The 20,952-nt window shown below is 57.7% G+C and overlaps 1 protein-coding gene across 23 annotated transcripts in view; it reads right to left on the reverse strand.

Annotated features, from left to right (window-relative positions):
* DYSF (dysferlin) overlaps positions 1-20,952 on the reverse strand; it is a 231,080-nt gene that overhangs the window by 102,975 nt on the left and 107,153 nt on the right. For all 23 annotated transcript variants that reach the window (XM_082356259.1, XM_082356258.1, XM_082356261.1 and 20 more), the window contains 8 exons: positions 17,160-17,352; positions 14,946-15,101; positions 11,256-11,387; positions 11,005-11,171; positions 10,100-10,214; positions 9,706-9,811; positions 9,308-9,450; positions 7,400-7,573 (listed from right to left, as the gene is read on the reverse strand). In XM_082356259.1, the coding sequence (XP_082212385.1) occupies positions 7,400-7,573; positions 9,308-9,450; positions 9,706-9,811; positions 10,100-10,214; positions 11,005-11,171; positions 11,256-11,387; positions 14,946-15,101; positions 17,160-17,352 (1,186 nt within the window). The remainder of the gene's footprint in view (positions 1-7,399; positions 7,574-9,307; positions 9,451-9,705; positions 9,812-10,099; positions 10,215-11,004; positions 11,172-11,255; positions 11,388-14,945; positions 15,102-17,159; positions 17,353-20,952) is intronic.

Raw genomic sequence — 20,952 nt, forward strand, 5'->3', positions numbered from 1 at the left:
CCTCAGGATTATTGGGAGGCCTAAATGAGATAATACATGAACAGGGCAGAGGGCACTGCCTGACACACAGCACATGCTCTAGAAAAGTTGACAAACTTTATCCATAAAGGGCCCGAGAGTAAATACTTTCACCTTTGCCAGCCACGTAGGCTCTGTTGCAACTACTCAGCAGCCGTAGACAATGTGCACATGGATGAGCATGGTTGTGCTGATACAGCCCTGTTTACACAAAAAGGCCGAGGGCCAGACTTGGCCAGTGGGCCATCGTGTGCCAACCCCTGCTCTGTCAGGGGAGGTGGTTATTTTTGCTGTGTTGTTATCACCTCCATCTGATAAGTGAGAAAACTGGGACCCAGAGATTCATGTTTTCCTTCAGGATGCATGGGAAATTTGCTGGTAGAGCCCGGGATCTCCCAGGACCCCCCGCAGGGCTCTTCCCAGCTCCTGCTTCCCCATCAGAACTCAGCACCTGAGCAGGGATCTGAGGCAGGACGGGACTGAGTGCCAAGTCAGGGCCCTGGAGAGCCCACACCCATGTCACTGCCCTGACTGCCCTGGCCTCAGCTTCCAGGGAAACCCCACACAGGCCCACAGGCCAGGCCAGAGGAGAACCCTGTAAAAGAGAAAACTTGGGAACACACAGCCCTCTCTTCCTAATCAGGGCTGATTGCAACCTTAAGTGGAATAGCAGGCGAGTGTGCAACCCCATTTAATTTACAGCTGGAGCCAGGGCTTGAGAGCAGCTGCGAAACTCCTTGCAAAGCTACCGGCCAGCCCCTGGGGAGCCTGGGAGTGGAATTAGGAAACCTGGAGAATCCACAATGCCACGTGTGGGCTGGCACGAGTGCCTGTGTTTGCATGTGCCTGTGTGTCACTCTAGGCTTTCCAGGTCTCTGAAGTCTGCAGAGGACGCTCAAACAGGTTTTAGGCCATGCCAGAGTGCCTCCGTCATCAGGACAACTGTATGTCCTTGTTTGCCTAGCTTATGCCTATTTCCCAACATGACTTTTAATAGTGTCCAGACCAGACAATAAATTATAAGGTCACCCTAGCCACTGTGTACACAGACCCTCATGCGTGTATAATGACACACAAGGGGCACACCTGTCACATCCACCCAGCAGTAACACACACAGTCCATGCTTGCCTGTGTGCTGGCATTTTGTCTCAGGTACACAGACACACAAGTTTCAGTGAACGCACGCAGGCTTCAGCATCCAAATCTTGGGTGAGATAGACCCAGAGTCCACATATTTAGAGTATTTACTCAAATGGTCCTTCTGTGTAATCCTCCGGTGGCCCTCAACCTGCCCCGTAGCACAATGCCAGGTGTGGAGCAGGTGCTTGATTAGGACATTCAAGAGACACAGAGCCGCCTTCCAATGGCCCACAGACCCAGCCAGGGGTTTTGATTACTTAATAAGGCAAACCCCTTTCACCTCTCAGGTGCTGCCTTTGCTCACTCTAGGAAGCATGCCTAGGTGCCCCGCACACCGCAGGATTTCATCCAGGTCCAGAGGTGGCCCCTCCCCCCCCCCCCCACATCTGACCTCCTTTTCAGCCAGTTCAAATCCCAAATTCCTCCTCTCTGGCACCAGCTTCTCCCTGACCCCCTTCTTAGCACTTCCGACTCCCAGCTGCCCTTCCCTGCCCCCTGACTGGGGCTGGGGATGCCTGTCTCTGTGGGTCCTTGGCACTTCAGGTCAGGACTCAGGCCCCTGCCAACCAAGAGGCTTCCTGGCTGGGGGCAGTGGTGCCAACTCCCCTCTAGCTGCCCAACTGCTTCAGGGAGGCCAAGCTGCCTGGCTACAAGACGAGGAGGGGGATGCATCCAGCCGAGGGCTCCAGCCAGCCGCCCATGATGCTCCCTGGGACCCCACTCAAGGGTCCTCTATGGGGAAAGGACTTTATGCCCTCATAGCAAGTGGGGGGATGAATCTGGGGAGAGAGAGCAGAAGAGCCTGCTCTTCTGGCCTTGGTTCTAGAACCGACTCATGCCGTGCCGCTGGGCAAACTCCTTGTCAGGCCTCAGTTTCTTCTGGGGCTACATTAGGGGCTCAGAGTTGTTCTAGAGCAGCACTGTCCAACAGAACTTTCTGTAGTGATGGAACTGTTCTGTACTGTCCAATATGGTAGCCACTACCCAGGGGTGGCTGTTGAGCTGTTCGAATGTGGCCGGTGTGACTGGGGAACTGAATTTTCTTATTTTAATCACTTTAAATGTAAATTTAAATAGCCACACCTGGCTAGTGGCTTTCATATTAGACAGTGCAGTTCTGGAACCTCAGTCTCCCCAACTGTAAAATGGGTATAATCATAGAATCCAGCCTTCTGGGGTCCCTGTGAGGATGAAATGAGACAATGCACGTACAGCTCTCAGCCTGGTCTTTGGCACGAGGTAAAATAGATTTTTGTAATTCTTACCCTCTTTGGGATCCTAGATTTTCTTGAGAATTGGAGAAAACCATGGACTTTACATCAGAATTTACCCACCACAGACACACACATGCACACTGCACACACACGCATATCACACATGTGCACACTCCATATACATCCATACACACAATCACACACGTGCTTACACATCAGACACACGTGCACACACAGATCACACATGCACACCCACAACTCTGCATCCAATTTCAAGCAGCACCAAAGCCAGATGGCGAGTGCTTTCGAACATGAAAGTTCCTTCCAGCTCTAAAAATCTCCATGACTAGGAGCACATGTGGCCGAGTCTCCATCTCCTCTTCTCCCTGCCCAGGCTCAGGCATCTCAGAAAACCCTTCCAGACACTCCGGGCCAAGCGCAAAGACAGGGCTCTGGAAAAATCCTCGCGCATGGAGGGCAGGCCCAGGGCAAGGGCCACAGGATGGATTCTGTGAGCTCATCCCCGGCAGCCGTCACCAGGGTTCTCAGAGAGGCCGGTGGCGTCAGGAGGGGGTGACTGGGTGGACGCCGGCGGTGGCGGTGGCGGCGGCAGCGAGGGGTGTGGGGCAAGGAGAGGGAGGCTGGATGGAACACGCTATAATAGCAGCTTTGTGCTCCGCTTCCCAGCTCCCTGGGAACGCCAGGAAGATTATGAAACCCGGTGTCTTTGGGAATGCCAGGATATTAGCTGGAAAAAGAATAATACGAAAATAAAATAATGCTCGGGATGGAGACAGCAGACGATTAGCAGACAGAGCCAGGGCCTCCCGCTCCGCGGAGGGAGCCAGGCTTGGCCCCGGCAGAAGGTTTCAGGGAAAGGCTTCCCGTGCTAACGAGCAGACTGGGCCTGCCTTCCAGTGAGACGTCTTCAGGAGGGGAGCTGGCAAGTGAGGCCCAGCTCGCTGGTGGACGCGTGGGCCAGGGGACGGGCAGTAGGAGGCAAGGGGGCGCCACAGGCCTGGCCCTTGCGCCCAGACGTCCAGAACTGTCAGATTACCAGGAAGCCCACCTGGCCACCACCCACAGTCCTGGCCTCCTCCAAGCTCTGCCTCCCCAGGTCCTCCTCCAAGAAGCCACCCTCATTAGGCGCTGTCACTCTGGAATGACCCTTAGTCTGCCCCCTAGCACTTCGGAGATGCAGATTCTGTTGGGTTTATTTGCATTCACACGTGAATATCCCTCTTCCTAATCAGACAGGGGTTTCCCATGAGCCAGGCCTCCACTATCAGGTGGAGGATCATTGGAAGAAAAGATCACTTTCTCCCCACAAGGAGCAGGGAGAACATGTCACCTGTCCCTGCCTCGCTCTCTAGGGCCCTGGTGACACACCTCCAGTCAGGAATAGACACCCCGCCTCCCTCAGAGAGGCACCCGGTAGTGGCCGATGTGACTGCCTCCCTCATCTTCGGGATGCACTGTGCACCTGACATCCTTGTTACTCAGAGATGCTCCTTGGACCGGCAACATGGGCATCACTGGAGGCTGTCAGAAATGGAGACTCTCGGGCCCCACCCAGACAGCAGATCAAGAGCATGCGTCTTAACAAGATCCCCAGATGGGTCTTATGTTCGTTAAAACTGAGAAGCACCTCTGTACATGGGTTATGTCCTTAATCCTTATGATGGACCCATACATGTAGTGACGTTCATAAGTAACAGAGTCACTAAAGGGACAAGTGACCTTTCCACAGCTGAAGCAGAGGAAGCAGAATTCAAACCAAACCAGTGCCATTCAGAAGCCTCACCCACCCCACCACGCTCCCGCCAAGTGAATCGGCAGGCATCAGTGACCAGTGGGCAGAGGCCAGTACCCAGAACAATAGATTGGTCCTGGCACCCAGAAAACCCAACCATCTGCCCCAATGATGCAGGGTGGACTCTAGCCCCAGTGCCTTGCTGGAGCATCAGTACATCCCAGGATGAAGGACAGCAGACTTACGGATGGGAACCCAGGCCATCCTTGGTCCTGGCAGGAAGCATGTAAAGGTGACCATGGAAGGGGAGAGTGTGTGTGTGCATGCGTGTGTGTGCGTGTGTGTGCGTGTGTGTGTGTGCGTGCGTGTGTGTGTGAGCACGCGTGGTGATGGGGGCTCATTTGCTCAAGTAGAGTGGTCCAGACAGTTTCTGTCCAATGGGCCTGTGGTCCTGTCCAAGTGCTGGTCACACCTAAAGACTGTGTCCAACTCCAGGTTTGTGGATCCAGCCGTTCTAACCACTGTCTGCCTCTGGCTCCCTACGTCAGCAAAGTTCCCCCAGGACTCTGGGCTTCACTACTTTGGTTTCTTCCACATTTCACAGGCGAGTCCCATCTGCATCACAGTCATTCACCTTCCCACTTGACGTTTGATTTCAATGCTCCCTCATGACATTTTTCTCCCACGTAAAGAATAAACGGACTGGTTTCTCTGTTCTGGGAAATGGCCCTCTTCATTCTCCCGGTCACCGAGCCATGAAAGCTTGGCAGTGGGTCCGCCAGCCTTGCTCGTCTTCTTCCCCTAGATCCTCGCCAGCCCCAGAGCCATCCACGCTTCCATCCACGGGTCTCTGGGCACCTCCGGCCTTGCGCCCTCTCTCCTCCCAGCCCCCTCGCCTCACAGCTGATGCTCAGCGCCCACGCCCCCAGCCTCCCTGCCCCGGGGCCACCTGGCAGGCAGCCGCCAGATCCATCTTCCTCATACAGCACTTCACCGTGTGTGTCACACTTGCCAGGGCCAACCGTGAACTCATCGCAGCCCCAGGCCCACCCCGCCCCGTGGCCTGGCGATGGGAGCGGCCCTACCGTCCACCCAGCAGAGCCTCTGATGCCCATTTGACCCTTCCCTCCCCAAGCCCTGCTACTCCACCTCCCTCCACTTCGGTCCCTTGGCTCCCACCCCAGATGGTCACATCTTCCCAGATCTCTAACCAAGCCTCCTGATGGTCTCCTGATGGGAGGCTCTCCGTCCCCAGCCATCCTCCACGGCTACTTGATTAATGGCCCTAAAACCCAGCTCTGACCAGTGCACTCCTCCTCCGCTCAACAACCCACACTTGTTCCCTGCTGCTCATTCAAGAGAAGAGTCCTGTGGTCGTCATCTATAGCTCTGTGTCCACCACCGTTTGGGGTTTTTTCCTTTTCAGATGCTCTTCTCCCCAGCCTGTGGGGCTGTCAACCACAGAAAAGGGGCGTGACCCAGGACGGTCATTCAGAACATTCCGTTCCTCGCCCTCAGGCTCAGGGGCTGGTGTGGGCACGGGGCCAAGCAGAGCCAGTCAATCGCACACGAGACAGTACTGGCACTACTGAGAAAGTGCACTCTCCGCTCTGGGGTCTCCAGCTGTGAGGAAACAGAGGATGCCCGCTGGGCTGTGCTAGCTGTAAAGGTGGCGTCAGCCTCTGTCACAGGCACCATCTTTGCCAACGACATGGAAAGAGCCAGTGTGAGAACGGGGCCAAGACAGAGGAGCGAGTCGGGGACACTGTGTGAGCCCCTAGTTCCTGCCAGGCCTAATGCCTGATTCACCTCAGTGAATCAGATTCCCAGCAATCTGAGCCCTTAAGCTCTTTTTCTCTCTTCAGTCCACTTTGGTTGTATTTCCGTCGGATGAAAATGAGTCCTGGCTCCTTAGAGGGCAAGCACCCTCAGACCTGGCCCTGCCTCTGAGGCCTGCTGAGGTCTTTATTCCCCACTCCTCAGCTGGAACCACACAACCTCCCCCAGGCACTGCCCTGTGCCCAAGCTAGGCCCCTTCTGACAGGACAAGGAGACTCCCGGCTGCAGCTGCTCCAGCCTGGGTGGCAGTTCCAACCCCAACCTGAGCACCAGCTCAGGGCCCCAGAGAGCCCAGAGCTCTGCCGTCTCCTTCCAGCCTCCTCACCACTTGGCCCCCAAGACCCAGGAGGCGCTCCCTCCAGAGCCTCTGACATCATCTGGGCCCCGGAGGGTTTCCTCTGCCATACTGGCACCCCTGGGAGTGATGGAACCTCCAGGCCCTGCCCACTACCCCTCGGGGCCACTGCCGGCCTCAACTCCCTTCTCTGTAGCCATCCCATCGGGTCAGGGGCCTGCCCCACTGTACTCCTTGGCTGAGGGCTAAGACCCACTGCTCCTCACCCGGACGAAATGCTCATATGGACGCGCGCGCACACACACACACACACACACACACAGCTGGCTCACACGGACACACTCAGATTCCATCAGCCAGCGAAGCTGGTGGGACCTGCTCCCCTGTGTCACAGCCCAAAGCCCCCTCAGGGGACAGACAGTCCTACCTGGATGTCAGAGAAGGTGTCTCCTCCCGGACATCTCACTCCCAATGCCTGGAGCCCCCACACCAACAGAGTGGGGGAGAGGCTACCTCCTGGCCCCGAATGTCCCCACTCAGACTGTCCAGGAAGGGTCTGCTCATCTCTTTTGTGGAACACATCATCCTGACCCTGGATAACCTTGACCTGACCCCCATTCCACTGGCTCCGGGAAGTACTCTCTGAGGCAGGACAGCCAGCCTGGGGTTTGATCTCTGAGGCACATCTCTCCCCAAAATTCCCGAGGATGCCCACAAGATAGCCTCCTCTCAGGAGGACTCATGCCCAACCAAGGACATTCAGGGTCACTAGACCTCTCAGGCTACTCCCTTGGACCGGGCCAAAGCCTCCCAGACCCACTCCCCAGGCCAGCCAGCCTCTTCAAGAAGAGCCAGGTCCCTTGGCCCCCATCACAGGTCAGACCATCAAAAGGCCGGGGCCCTCTCCCCTGGTCCCTTCTCGATTACCAAAAAAGCAGTGGGTCTTCTGGTGCCAAGAAATGAGCTATTTTATTTTAGGAGGACACCCAGACTGGTGTCCACTTTCCCCACATGCAACCCCGGAGGACTGAAGCCAAAGTCCTGTCCCGGGGTCCTCTGCACCTCTCCTGCGTCAGCCCTGAACAGCCCTGGGAGACCACGCTGCAACCCACCAACCCAAGATGACCACTGCCACGTACCAGGGCCCCCTCGAGGGCAAACACAGCTGCAGGCCCCGTCTTCTCCAGTGGTTCCATGCGGCGGCGCCAGCGGCGGCGGCGAAAGGCGTCTGTCTTGCGGTACTCCAGGTGGAACTTCCAGCCAAAGAGCGAGGCGTACTCCCAGCCCTCACCCTCCGCCTCTGCCTGCCTGTGCTGCATGGGAGAACAGGGCAGACTCAGAGGCCACTTGGCAGGTTGGCAGGGAGTCCTGGGTTGGGCTCCAGCTGTGCCCTCCCTGCCCTCCACGATTCCCCCCCACACACCCCACACCATCACCCTCCAGGTGGGAAAACCTGGGAGGGCCACCCGGAGGAGGGGGCTCTGAGCAGCTTCCGCAGTGACAAGAGCCCCGGGTCAGGAAATCAGGAGGAGAAGAGGCTCCCTAGGCTGTGGGGAGGTCCAAGGAGCCAAGAAAGGAAGGTAGGTGATGAAAACACCAGCCCAGTGATGAAAACACTGGGCTTTCGGTTTGTTTGTTTATTTGGATTCTGGGTGGATTTCACGAATCCAAGGTTTTCTTGTCATTTCCTTTTTCTTCTTCATATCCCAACTTATAAAAGTGGAAATGGGTCTGCAATTCAGAGGCAAAATGAAGAGCCCACTTCCCAGCCCCAGGCTGTTTCTCCATGAGGCTAGGCCGACGTCAGTGTGGACAGACCCCCGCACTTCTTCTCAAGGGGTCCTTTCCCAGCCTGGGGGAGCCCCGGAGGCCCCTTCCCATCCACCTCGTGACCTGAGATGATCCTCAGGTCAGGCCCAGGCCATGAGCTCGGTGACAGTGCCAGTTCCGGAGGCCAGCTGCGTCCCTCTCCAGGAACGATGCTGGTGGTGAGGGAGCAGGCAAGGTACACAGCCTGGCAAGGCTTTGCCTCTGTCCCCTGGGTGCCCTCACAGGGAGAGTGGAGTCTGGTTCATGCCACCAGGAACAGCCTGCTGCCCAAAAGCCTTGCCTCTCCTGGGACCCAGTGACCTTCCTCTCTAGATTCACTGTGACCAAAGAGAGAGGAAGGGACTCGGGTCATGCCAAAGGCTATTCCCAGACTGGGGGAGGCCTAGTTCTCGAGCCAAAATTCCAACGTGTGCTTGGGAAGGAAGGACGCAGACCAAGAGGGTTCCAGGGAGGCAGGCCCTGAGGCTGTGCACGACACGGGCATCTGTGTGACCCCAGGAGCAGGTACAGGCACTTGTGTGCTCATACAAGCTCACTCTGCACCTGTCTGTGTCCCAAGAGTATCTGGGCACGGCCGTGGGCATGTGTGCTCACACTGTGTACATGCCCTCTGGTAAATGCTGACCAAGCCCACCCAAGCCCCTTGACCAGCATACCCCTTCTCCAGGGAACTGGCCGTGCTGGAGGGAACAGGCTCTCTCCAGCACGCCCCCAGCAACCCCCAGCCAATGACTGATGGCTAAGACCGTACACACCCCAGCCCCCTTGCCTGGTGAGGAGGATTCTGTGGTGCTCCAGGCTGAGCCCCTTCCCGAACCACAGCTCAAGCCAAAGCTGACTTTGCCTGAGACCACATCCTTGCCCCTGGCACCCCTGAGAGTACTGCCTCCATAAACTACAGGCAGCCGAGTCCCTGTCTCAGACTCTGCCCCTCGGACACCTAGCCATAGACACACTCTAGGTATGCCTTTGCACCTTCCAGGTCTGTGCGTGAATTCCAAGTGCATCCCCTGGCTTGGTCATGGGCATTTAGGTGTTTTCTGTCCGTGAGCATCTGTGTGAGTGCTGGGTGTGATCTGCGAGCATCTCGAGTAAGCCCGTGTGCCTTGTACATGTCCTCTGCACAGAGGTGTGCACCTGTGCCCAGCTGGCCTCCCCTCCCCAGGGCCTCACCCCTACCCATCCCTCCACCCACCCCCCCCACCGACTGGGCTCACCCTCTTCAGCGCCTCCATCTGGCTGAGGTCCCTCCTGCGCAGGCGGACCCAGCGCCGCCGACGGTGCGTGTAGTACATCTTCTCAGCAGGGACCCAGTGCCTCGGCTTCCGGTCCGGGGGGATGGTGATGCTGTACTCCCAGCCTGGGGGAGAGGTGCCCATCACTCACTGCCTGGCCGTTCCCCGTCTCTCCATTTGGGGTACGTTCACAGACTTTCAAGTGGCCCCTGACTCCCAATTTGTACTTTATAGTGAGGATTCACCCAGGAAGTCCCCCAGATGAAGCAGCCCAGTGAAGGCCAGAACCCCAGGCCCAAGGGGCCTGCACTCAACAGTACCCCCCTCCGGCACGCCTCGTGAGTCTGCCGGGTGCTCACTGGGCTCCACGTGCTGCCCACCTTGTTCGTCAACGGCCCGATTGAGGTCCGTGGACCACTCTTCATCTTCCCACTTCCAGCCCAGCGGGCACTCGATGTCATCCTTGGGAAGCACCTTCTCCCCGTTCTAGGGTAACACAGGCCAGGCGAGCGTGAGAAGAGACAGACGTGATCAGGGAAGATGAGAAGATGCAACCTGACAACATACATTCTAACGCCCCACGTGTGACTCGGGCTCGGTGTCCTACCCTTGCCAGACCTCACACACTGTCCCTCTGGAAACCAGGGCATGGACGCTGGGGATGTGGGAGCAGGGGAGAACATTCCTCTTCTTTCAGTCACAGGCCCCTCTTGGGCCCAAATGTCCAGGCCTCCAGGAAAGCAGAGCCCACCTGCCCCCAGAGCACCCCCTTACCACGTCCGTGTAGTTGTCACTCATGTAGATCCACTGGCCTCCAGGGAGCCGGGTCTGGTTCTCAAACACCTCTTCCACGAAGCTCAGGTGGCCCGCATCGGTGTCATGAAGCAGGCTGTGGGCGGGGGCGGGTCAGAGCCTCTGCCGAAGAGATCCCCGGCCATCCACAACCCCCAGCAGAGCACCCCAGAGCCTGGGCCAACCTTCCTGTGTCAGCCTCACCCCAGCCAACAACAAGAGAGATGAGGGGAGAGAGAGGAGGGGCAGCGAGTCAAGGGGAGACCCAGGGAGACACTTGCGGACAGAAGAGAAAGTCACCACCAAGATAAAGAAAGAGAAAGGGAAGCCAACTGAAGACGTTGAAAACCCAGTGGGTAGTTGAAGCTCAATAGATAGTTGTAGAAAGGTAAAATGTTACCGAGCTATATACTTAAGATTTGAGTACATGACTACAATATATGTTACTCTTCAATTTAAAAAAAAAAAAAAAAACCAAACAAACAGTTGTTGAATATCAACCAAACTGGAAAAGAGAGAGAGGAGAAGGAGGGGGAGATGGCGATGCAGATGGAGAAGGACGAGGCTTTTCTGGGGGGCACTAAAGGAGGGATTAACACGCAGAGAAGGGAGCAGGCTTCCTGTGGTATCTTGGAGGAAAAGGCCGTAACCAGTGGACCACTGGAGGCCAGCTTCGGTTTAATCATAAAGGACTTTCCAATCATTAGAACCCTTCCAGAAAAGAACGCTGCCTCGTGATCCCCCAGTCCCGGGAGAGTTCAAATGGAAGTCACTGTGACCAGCGTGGGGGCAGTGGCAGTAGACAGAGGGATGAATAGAGCCGAGGCCCTTTCAGAGAAATGGCTGGGGCAGACGGGGTCCCCAAGCCCTCCCTGTCCACGACTCACGTCTTCTCTGGACACACAAACCAGTCTCCAGCCCAGGCCCAGCCAGCTGAGGGGCGGAAGCTGTCCTTGGGTAGCTTGATCTTGCCCGTGACGTCAGAAAATTTGGGGTAGGTGAGGCCCGTTGTGCCCCAGTTCCCGACCAGAGCCAGCTTGGTCTGGTTCTCATACTGGAGAGTGAGCAACAGAGAAGTGAGTGGGGCTGCGGTAGCTTTGGGGCCGGGGGTAGGGTGGGCAGGCGGTCAGGCACTCACGGTTTCAGCAAAGACGGAGAGCTTGCCCTCAGCAAACTGGTTGAACTCCTTTTCATCCACAGAGAGCCCGAACCACAGCCTGACCCGAATCTGCACTGGCATCCGGGCTCCGGGCACCCCCTCCGTTGGATACTGGGTAGCAGAGAAGGAGAGAAACCCACAATCCCCTTCAGGGTCAGTATGTCTCGACTTGGGGGAGACTCCAGGCCTGAGCATACCAGCCTGACACCCCATCAGGTACGTGCTCCGTTGGAGGACTTATCAGAATTTCATGGAAGAGGGGTGTATGACTAAGAAACCCCCCCACCGGCCAAGATTCCTTCCCATCACAGGAGAAGACTGCATCCTCCCCATCTAGATGCTCTCTGCAGAGACGAGCCATGTCTAGACCAGGAGCCCCCATTCTCCCCTCTCCCACCACATCCTCATTTCTGTTCTCTTCTAGAATAGCATTCATTGTCCAATGGAACTTTCTGCTACAGTGGAAACGGTTTATATCTGCACAGTCCAATGCACTGACCCCATGTGGCAGTTGAGCCCTTAAAATGTAGCTGGTGTGACTGAGAAACTAAATTTTTAGTTTTATTTAAGTTTAATTAATTTAAATTTAAATAACCACATACGGCTACCGTATTGGATGGTGCAGTTCTAGAACATGTCTTTATAAGAGATAGAAAGGTCTGGGCTTCCCTGGTGGCGCAGTGGTTAAGAATCCGCCTGCCAATGCAGGCGACACGGGTTCGAGCCCTGGTCCAGGAAGATCCCACATGCCGTGGAGCAACTAAGCCCGTGCGCCACAACTACTGAGCCTGCGCTCTAGAGCCCACGAGCCACAATTACTGAAGCCTGTGCACCTAGAGCCTGTGCTCCGCAACAAGAGAAGCCACTGCGATGAGAAGCCCGCGCACCGCAATGAGGAGTAGCCCCCGCTCACCGCAACTAAAGAAAGCTCGCGCGCAGCAACGAAGACCCAAGGCAGCCAAACATAAATTAATTAATTATTTTTTTTTTAAAAAGAGAGATAGAAAGGTCTGAAAGGGGAGGAGGTTAAAGCCTCTCCCTTCATTTTCAGGTTTTTTTTTTTGGTGGGGGGGGGGGTTGGCTGGATGTTAGTGTATCATATGATATCCCTACCCTTTTAAGTGCTTATCAGCCTGTTAACCACTATTCACTGGTCTTCAACTGCTTTTTATCCTGAAACTTTCAGAAGCTCTGCCAAAATGGAATAACCACAACAACCCAACATAAAAAATTTATTCTCCACAACTGCTTCACCATTTGACTGAAATCAAGGGTCAGATATGGCCTGAAGAGCAGAAGTGCCTCACTTTTAGAATAACACACAGTTCCTTAGAGGAAGTAATACATTAACTACCCAGGCTTCATGTGTGTGAGCTTAGAGGAGTGTCTCCCCTGGGACATGGAGCTGAATGAGACGAGAAAGTCTTGGTGGGTTCAGAGGAGGAAAGGGAGGCTGAGCTAAGGGCTCTCTAACTGGTAGAGGAGGCCTGGATCCCCGGAGGGAGAGCCCAGGCCGGGTAAGAGGATCAGCAAGGGGTGTCATGGCAAGGCATCAACAGTCTCACCCTTCATCCAGCCTCTCTGCCTTTGCTTCATCCTCGGTGAAGCCTGGAGGAGCCCCTGACCCCAAGTGTCACCCCCCAGAAACCTCCCCATGACTGTTCACTTCAGTGTCCTCTCTCCTGGGGTGGTTAGCAGCCTTTTCCCCTCCAAACCACCAGCCCCAGGGAGATGGCAGGAATGCCTGACCCCCCTTTCTCCCTCCGCCCCCAGTCTCTCCCCTGCCCTCCCCCAGACAGGGCCAGCCTGCTGGACCCAAAATAGCAACAGCAAATAAAGAAATGTCTAGTTTGGGGCTCCTCTCCCTCTCTGCTGGTGCTCATTTTTTCCAACTTTGGTTTAAGTTAAGAAACACCAATGTTTTCTTGGTCTCTGCTTGCTGCCAACATTTTTGTAGAGCTTGCTCAGGAGCTACTGGCGGGGCTCATAAACTCAGTGGGGAAGACTTCGAGAAACAACCCTATATCTTTTTTTTTTTTCCCTTGCTCGGGATCAGGGAAATTTTTCAGTTTGCATTTCCCCGAGGCTGCAGGGCCAAGAGGTCAGAGACTGATCCCGTTCACGGGCATCCACCGGGCCCACTCCTGCAGCCCCACCTCCCCTGTAGCCTGACGGCCCTCCCTAGTTAACCCCATTCAGATGTGGCCGCTCCTTGACTTCCTTTCCCATCTGCCCTACCAGGCAAGGAGCTGGCTTGGGAGGGAGGAAAGTAGCATGCTAGGAGGTTAGGATCTCACAAGGAACATGCCCGAGGTGGGAGGGACGCCCCCACCCTCTTTCTAGGCAAAGCCGGCTCTCCTCTGAAGTACCAATGACCCAAACGCAGATATCTGATCATCCCTGGCCCTGCGCTGGCCTCCAGTCATGGTGCTGGTAGAGCCTCCTCTCCCTAGGGGGCAAAGGAGCTCCCCAGAAGGAAAAAGGGAGAAGAGGAGAAAAACACTGATATTCATTGATCACCTAGTTCCAGCCAGACCCTTGACCTGTGTTACCTAATTCCATCCTCAAAATTGTGATCAGGGCAGCCCGATCTTTGTTTTATAGGTGGGAAAACAGCATTCAGAGAGGCTAGACAATCTGCCCAAGACCACACAGGATTCCAGCCAGCCCTGCAACCTGTCCGCACGCTCTGGGCCTTTGAAACCTGTCTCCTCTGCCCACCTCAGGGGGCAGCAAGAATGACTGGTCAGGGTACGAATGGGTCGATCAACAGCCACTCAGAGGTTCGAGGCTAAGGTTAGTCCACAGTGACTTCATGGAAGAGGTGAGGTGGAAGGAGGTCCTGGTGTGGATGGGAAGAGAGACGTGGGAAGGGAGGGTTGAAAGCCAGGCAGTTTACGATGCCAGCGGAGCCATCTGGAGTCAGCCATGCGTGGTGAGGGACGGCCCTCCCCACGGGACGCTCCCCTGGGCCGCGAGAGCCACAGCTCAGATTTCCCCGAACTGTGTCCCGACCAAGCAGCCTGGGCTCTGTGTCCCCACATGAACCCAGAGAGGAGGACGGGGGCCTCCAGGCACCTGCTCACTTCCCTGTTACCCACCCCCCAAGGCTGAGAGAAGATGGCGGGAGGACAAAGGGCAGGAGAGGTGGGGCGGGGTGACTGGAGGGACAGATTACCTGCTCCCAGATCTCTGATGGAGCAGAGTCATAGGCACAGCCAGTGCCCAGACCCCAGCCTTCCCCCGGGGAGGAACCTGAACCCACGTGTGGCTCCACCTGAAGCCAAACCCTCGGGAGGGGGGAGGGGGGAGGGGGGAGGCAAGTCTGTGCCCGGGCTCCTACAGGCTGGCGGTGGGAGCTGAGGGCTGAGCCCCCCGACCAGGGAGCTGGCTGGAGGGGAGCACAGCCTCGGGAGTCAGCCCCTCCTTCGTTCCCAGCACCCCTGGTTCCAATTCTCACCTGCTCCCTTTCCAGACCAGGTGCATGGGGTCTAGGGACTTTGTGGGGAGAGGGGAGAAGGGAAGTCTTTTTACGCAAGCCCTCGGTCCCTTCCAAGAGCAGAGTCTAAAAACTCGGAGTCTGACAGAGAACAGGAGGGGAGACAGAAGGGGCGCAGACCACCCTGGGGGTGAGAAAGTATGACCATGACTTAAGGAGAAACAACCCACTTTCAGAAACATCGCCTGCAGCTTTCCACAATTCTTGCCACGGTAGCTGGTGCCCCGTCGGGAGAAGAGGACCTCATGGGCGGGCACCCGCTGGTACGCCACCCGCTTGTCACCGTGCAGCATCCAGATGACGATGTCGGGCAGGCTGTTCTGGGGCTGGAGAGAGGGTGGCAGTCAGGGTGGAGATGGTACCGCCCAGCCCGCACCCTCAGCCCCTCTCCCCAGGCCTCTCCTCCCAGCTCCCACCCGCAGCCGCCCCCTTGACCTCCCAGGGCTGGCGGGGCACCCCTGTCTTCAGCAGCTCTGAGCCCCCAGGGGTAGGGCGCCAGGCTGCCCCTGGCTCACACAAGGAGCCCGCCAGGAATTCACTAAGCTGGGTTCACGTTTTCTAGGAAGAGACACTCCTGCCTGGAGCCCCAAGTCCTTAGATCCCCTCCACTGGGGGGGTAGATAGAGGCTCCCGGTGGGGAGACATCGGAGGATCTGATTTGACCCTAGAGATGACATTACACTTAAGGTGTCACCCCCTTCCTCACCCCTGAGAGCAGAAGCGAATCCACAGAAGGGGTGCACCTTCCCAGAGGACACACGATCCCTCCTCCCTCTAACAGCGGGCACCCTGGGGGTCTGGCCCTTTTCTGGGCCTGCTGACACTGGGCTCTGAAAATGGTGACTAGCCCAGACTGCAGGACCCTTGAGCCCCTCCGAGCCTCTAGGCGTGAGAACTGCTCCCAGCTGCCACGCTCAGGAGAGGCGGCCAGTTGGCTAAGCCCATCTGCTCCCAAGGCTGTTGAGCGGTGTGGTCAGCGGGGCGGGTCTGGGTCTCGAAGCCAGGCTCCTGCTGAGAGCTGATGGCTGGCACCCTCTCTCAACATCTCCTAGGCTGTGTCACTTCATCCCTACAGCAAGCCCAGAGGCAGGCACAGGTGAGGAAATTCAGGCTCAAAGAAGTTAGGAACCAGGGTTTTCTGATTCCAAGTGTATGTTTCTAACCACGATACCAAGGGTTCTCAAAGTGTGGTCCCCAGAGCAGCCGCAGCACCACCTGGAAACTCGGGGGAAATGCAGATTCTCAGGCCCCGTCCCAGACATGCGGGATCAGGTGGGGCTTGTACCCTGTCTTAACAAGCCCTTCGGGGGATTCTGACACACACTCCAATTTGAGGAAGGCTCTCTCTGGTTTCCCTCACAGTCCATAGCACCCGTTTCACCTTAACCACTCCCAGCCATAACACAATCTGCGTGAGAGCTCCGGGGTCTGGGCCAAGACGTGGAAGGCAGCCTGTGACCCGCCCAAGGGGATGGTCCACAGCCACTGCCAGGGGTCATCCTGGGGCTGAGCGACACAGTGGCCCCCAGGTAACCGGCCACACGTCCAAGGCCCCGCTTGGGGACGAGCCAAAGCTGACTCTCAGGGACCAACATTTCAGGCTGCTTCCCCCCCTGAGCACCCCTTCCACCTCCTGGACCCCCTTCTCCCCTTCAGCAAGTCGCTCCTCCAGAAGCCACTCGCAGGCCCTGCCCTTCTCTGCACACTCCTTCTGGGGAGATCCTTCCTCACCATCCCTCTCCCTGGGGGTCCCAGGTGGCTCTGGCCAGGGTGGGCAGCAGCTGTGTCCACCTGTGACATATGAGCAGACCTTTCTCCTCATTCTGGACAAATCTGCGGCCCGCCTGCTTCCCTGCAGAGCTGGATGGGGGCACAGGGGTCAGGGTGTAGATGCAGAGTTACTGCAGGTGCAGCCGCCTCAGGCCTGGGGCTCAGGGGCATCCAGAAGGGCAGGAAACACAGGGTCCCATGAGAGGCAGGTTTGAGGCCAGGGGTAGACAGGTTGGTGGGGAGAAGGAGTTGGGTCCCTGGGGGAGCAGCCCCTGGCACTGAACCTAGAGCCGGGAGCCCTGGATTCTGGCCCCAGCTCTGTCTCTGATGTACTTTGGCAGCATTTATTAAGCACATTTATCGAGCACATTTGGGGGCATATATCGAGCACCTACTAAATGCCAGGCTCTGCTGGGCCCTACAACACCCAGTATCCCGTTGCATCCTCTGGCCTCCTTCTGTGAATGGGGACACGGAGGCTCAGAGAGGTTAAGTCACCTGCCCAAGGTTACCCAGCAATGGAGCCAGTGTGGATCACGGTCCAGACATTCCCCACGTCCCTCCAAGTTCTGACACTCCAGGCAGGAAGGAAGGCCCCTCTCAGGGTCAGCTACCTCATCTGCCAGGGCACGGAGACGCAGGAGCCAGTCCTCAGCCTGCTCCAGGGCGGCGGGGAGTTCACTGTGGCCGAGCTTCAGGGCCTGGGCCGCCTCAGTGATCTGGCTCAGGTGACGGGTGCGCAGGCGGTACAGGTAGTGGTCCAGGTGGGTGGCGGAGGGCGTCTCTTGGACATTACCCAGGGGTTGGCTGTGACGGACAGACAGACGGCATGTGCCCGACGAGCAGGAGCCCAGCGCTCACCCAGGCCCAGGTGCAGGCAAGCACGTACACACGTGTGCACAGGCCCCCCCAACGGGCCTCACACCCTCAGCCTGCCTGCTGGCTGCGGCGTGGGCCCTGGGTGCCTCCTCCAGCCATCTCCTCCAGGAAACCTGCTGCAGCCACACTGGCCAGTATGCCTCCTGCTCTGAAGCGCCCCAGCCCTTTATTCTGGGGCTGCCTGTCTGGAACCTATCCTCAAGCCTCCAGTCGTGTGAGTCCCCTCTGCCCACCTGACTGCACGTCCCCAGAGGCCCAGTGGGTCCCTCCCTGCCCCCGGCGCCCTCCTAGAGCAGAGGCGCAAGCACTAAGTTGCCTTTGGCTGAAGCGAATCCATTCTGTTGTACGCACACGTTCTTCAAGAAGGAAATTTATGGACCCCTGACAAGCCACTGCAGACGCTGTGGGGAGGCCGGCAGCCAGCAGTACAGATGTGTCGACCCAGGGCGGCCGCACAACACCCCTCCCAGAACCCTCTGCTTTGGGAAGCCTCTGGAGAGGAGCTGGGGGTACACGCAGTCCCAGAAACACAGCCTTAGGCCTCCAGTCGGGGGGTTGGGCTTAAACTCAACCTCATTGAGAGGCGAAGAACTCTGACCACCCCCATCCAAAGGATGGGCTCCCTCTCCGGGAGCTCCCTAAAAGCCCTTTATGTGGCTCCCCCTGGCCATATGAAGCCCCGGGGTCAGTGAGTGCACACGCAAGGGTCACACAGGATGGAGTGGGGTGGGTGGGGGCGTCTGTGCTCTTCCTCACCAGGCAGGACCCTCTAGATCATGCCTGCTGGAGGGTAAGGGGGCTGCCCCCCCCGCCCCCCGCTAAGCCCCTGACTCCCAAACAGGACATCAGTCAGGCCCGCTCGCTCGCCACATCTGCTGCCCCACCTCACGCTCCCCGCCCCACAGTGTCTCGGCTCCCGGCTCCCGGCTGATTTATTTTTCTGCCAATTTCCCCGAGCTATGCAGAACCAATTACCGCCGAGTGCAGCGGCACCGCCGCCGCCAGATACACCACTCTGGCAGGCCCTCGGCGCACTACATTTTTCCTGTTATTTTTTTTAATTGAATTTTTAGGGTGGGGGGAGCAGTACGCAAACTCCATCTCGGGAAACTTAAGCCCCGGGGCCTGTCTCAGGTCACGTACTGCACACCCCATAGTAATATAATATTTACTGCCCCGAGGGTGCCTCGGATGGGGCTGCCCCAGGCCAGGAGAGGGGCGGCCTCCATCCCCAGCCCACTCGAACGCGGCGGAGGGGCATGTTCGGTGGGTGAAGGGGGGCCTGGGCCAGAGTCCTGGGCTGGGCCTGCTGGGAAGGGGGCGTGAGTGGGCCTGAGGGTGGGGGCAGGCGGGTCTGGAGTGGGATATGGGGAGGCAAGCCAACCAGGGTGATTTATGCTCCCGGCCTGGGTCGGGAGCTGAGAGGGACTGCCGTGCAGACCACCAGAGGGAGACGTTCACGGAGGCTACCAGCCCAGCCAAGACTCCCCAAGAAACAGCCGGGACCCGTAACTGCCACAGACAAGATGTCTCAGCCCTTTCTCGCCCCCAAAAAGCCCAAAACAGGGTACAGAAAGAAAGGGAGACCTGGGAGAGGAGGCTAGATGACACTGCCCCAACCTCAAGCAGGGGCAGTCGCCCTGCCAACCCTGGCTGACTTGGAAATGGCAGGCGGGCCCCGGGCAGGGCTCAGCCTAGGCTGGGAGCAGAGCTGGGCTGCTCGCAAGGTTGCTGCCTGCCCCTGCGGTGAGTGGGTGCCTTTATCAGGGACAGCCGCCTGGGAGCGGACAGTGTCCAGCCTGAAAGATAAACTGGCCGCTGGCTCATTCATTTCACTCCCCACGAGCAACAGCTCTGCTGGTCCTGGCTGGAGGCCGGGTCCAGGGATGAGACCCAGCCCTGCCCTCAGGGAGCCCCTGGAACAGACAAGCAAGCAAGCTAGATCCCCCTGAGCAGCCTCAGAGTCTGGAGTCCTTCCTGGAGGAAGTGGCCTCAAGCTGCACTGACAGGGCCAGCGGGAGCTAGCGAGGCCAAGAAGGGCAGGAAGGGCGTTCTGGCCGAAGGAGCAGTATGTGCACAAGACAAAGGCTCAGAGGCACGTGGGAGTTGGCTGGAGGGAGGTGGGGTGGGGGGGTGAGCCAGCACAGAGGCTCCGACGGGCTAGAGGGTAAGACTGCTGAGGTCCAGAAGGCAGGCAGTGGGGACAGAGAGGCCCATCCATCAGAGGAGAGCTGCAGCTTTTCCTAAAGGCAACAGGAGCCACTGCAGGGCTGAAGTCAAAGTGGCACGGCAGAGTTTTAGGAAGATCACAGAGAATGAATTGGATGTGCTGGTGGACACCCAGGTGGAGATGTGCAGCTGGCCGTTGGGTCCGTGGGTTGAGAGATGAGAGGAGAAGGCTGACCCGGAAGAAAAGAGTGGGCGCCCCTGGCCAGGGGGAGAGGGGCTCCCAGGGAGATGATGAGGCAGGAAGGGGTCTGAACAAATGAAGGACACTGATGGTGGATGTTGGGCAGGGGCTGGCTGGAGGAATGGGTGACAGCCAGGTCATCTATGGCAAGCTGGCTCATGTCCCCCATGCCCAGCTGCCCTGCTATCAGCTGTGACGCTCAGCACAGAGCCGGCCAGGGGCGGGGGTGTAAGCTCTCTTGCTGCGGCCCCAGGGCTATTAGTGGCCTCAGGTGGTGCCAAAGGAACTGGTCCTGAGGCCCAGTGTTCTCCCCAGAGAGCCATGCATGTACTCCTGAGGGGATGGGACCCTCCTCACAAGCCCTTGACCTGGGACCCGGGCTCCCCAGGAGGGCCCTGGCCACCGTCTACCCCCAGGAGAATGATTCAAGGGGACCAGGCTTTGGCATAAGCATTTTTAGCCAAGTCCGCCAAGAACATAGCCCTGAGAGAGCGGAGTGACAGCCCAAGACTTGGGACCCACCCATCTCAGATGTTTCAGGCACCGCAGACCTGCCAAGGCCCACACCACACATGAGTCACAAGGAGAGCGCAATGAACCGAGAGCTGGGGCCCACCCTCTGCACCCGAGGCTGTCAGGCCGGGCAGTGGGGCACAGCCAGTCATTCTGCAGCCCTCCCTGCTGACCACACCCCCGTGTGCCCCTCTAGCCTCGCTCTGACCTCTGACCTCCAGACCACAGATGCCCACAGGCACCTGCCACTCAACATGGCCAGCCCTGAACTCTTCACCCTCCCCCAAACCTGCTTTTCTCCCGCTGACTCCCTCCAGAAGCGGCTCTGCTCTCCACCCACCTGCTCTGGCCAGAGCCAGGGAATCACTCTGGACCATTCCTTGGGCCCTCACACTCCATCCACCATCAAAGCCTGTCTAGTACAGAGCAGCACAGCGAGGGGGCTCAGCCCCTTCCTAGAGGCCTGAATCTGGGCAGTTCACCTCTCCATGCCTCAGTTTCCTCATCTGTAAAATGTGGATCATTCTCCTTCCTACCTCATGAGATGTTTATGATTAGCTAATACACGTGAAATTCTCAGAACAGCACCTGGCGCAGAAAGTGCT

Source organism: Balaenoptera borealis (assembly GCF_965194805.1).
Source record: "Balaenoptera borealis genome assembly, chromosome: 15".
NCBI lineage: Eukaryota > Metazoa > Chordata > Mammalia > Artiodactyla > Balaenopteridae > Balaenoptera > Balaenoptera borealis.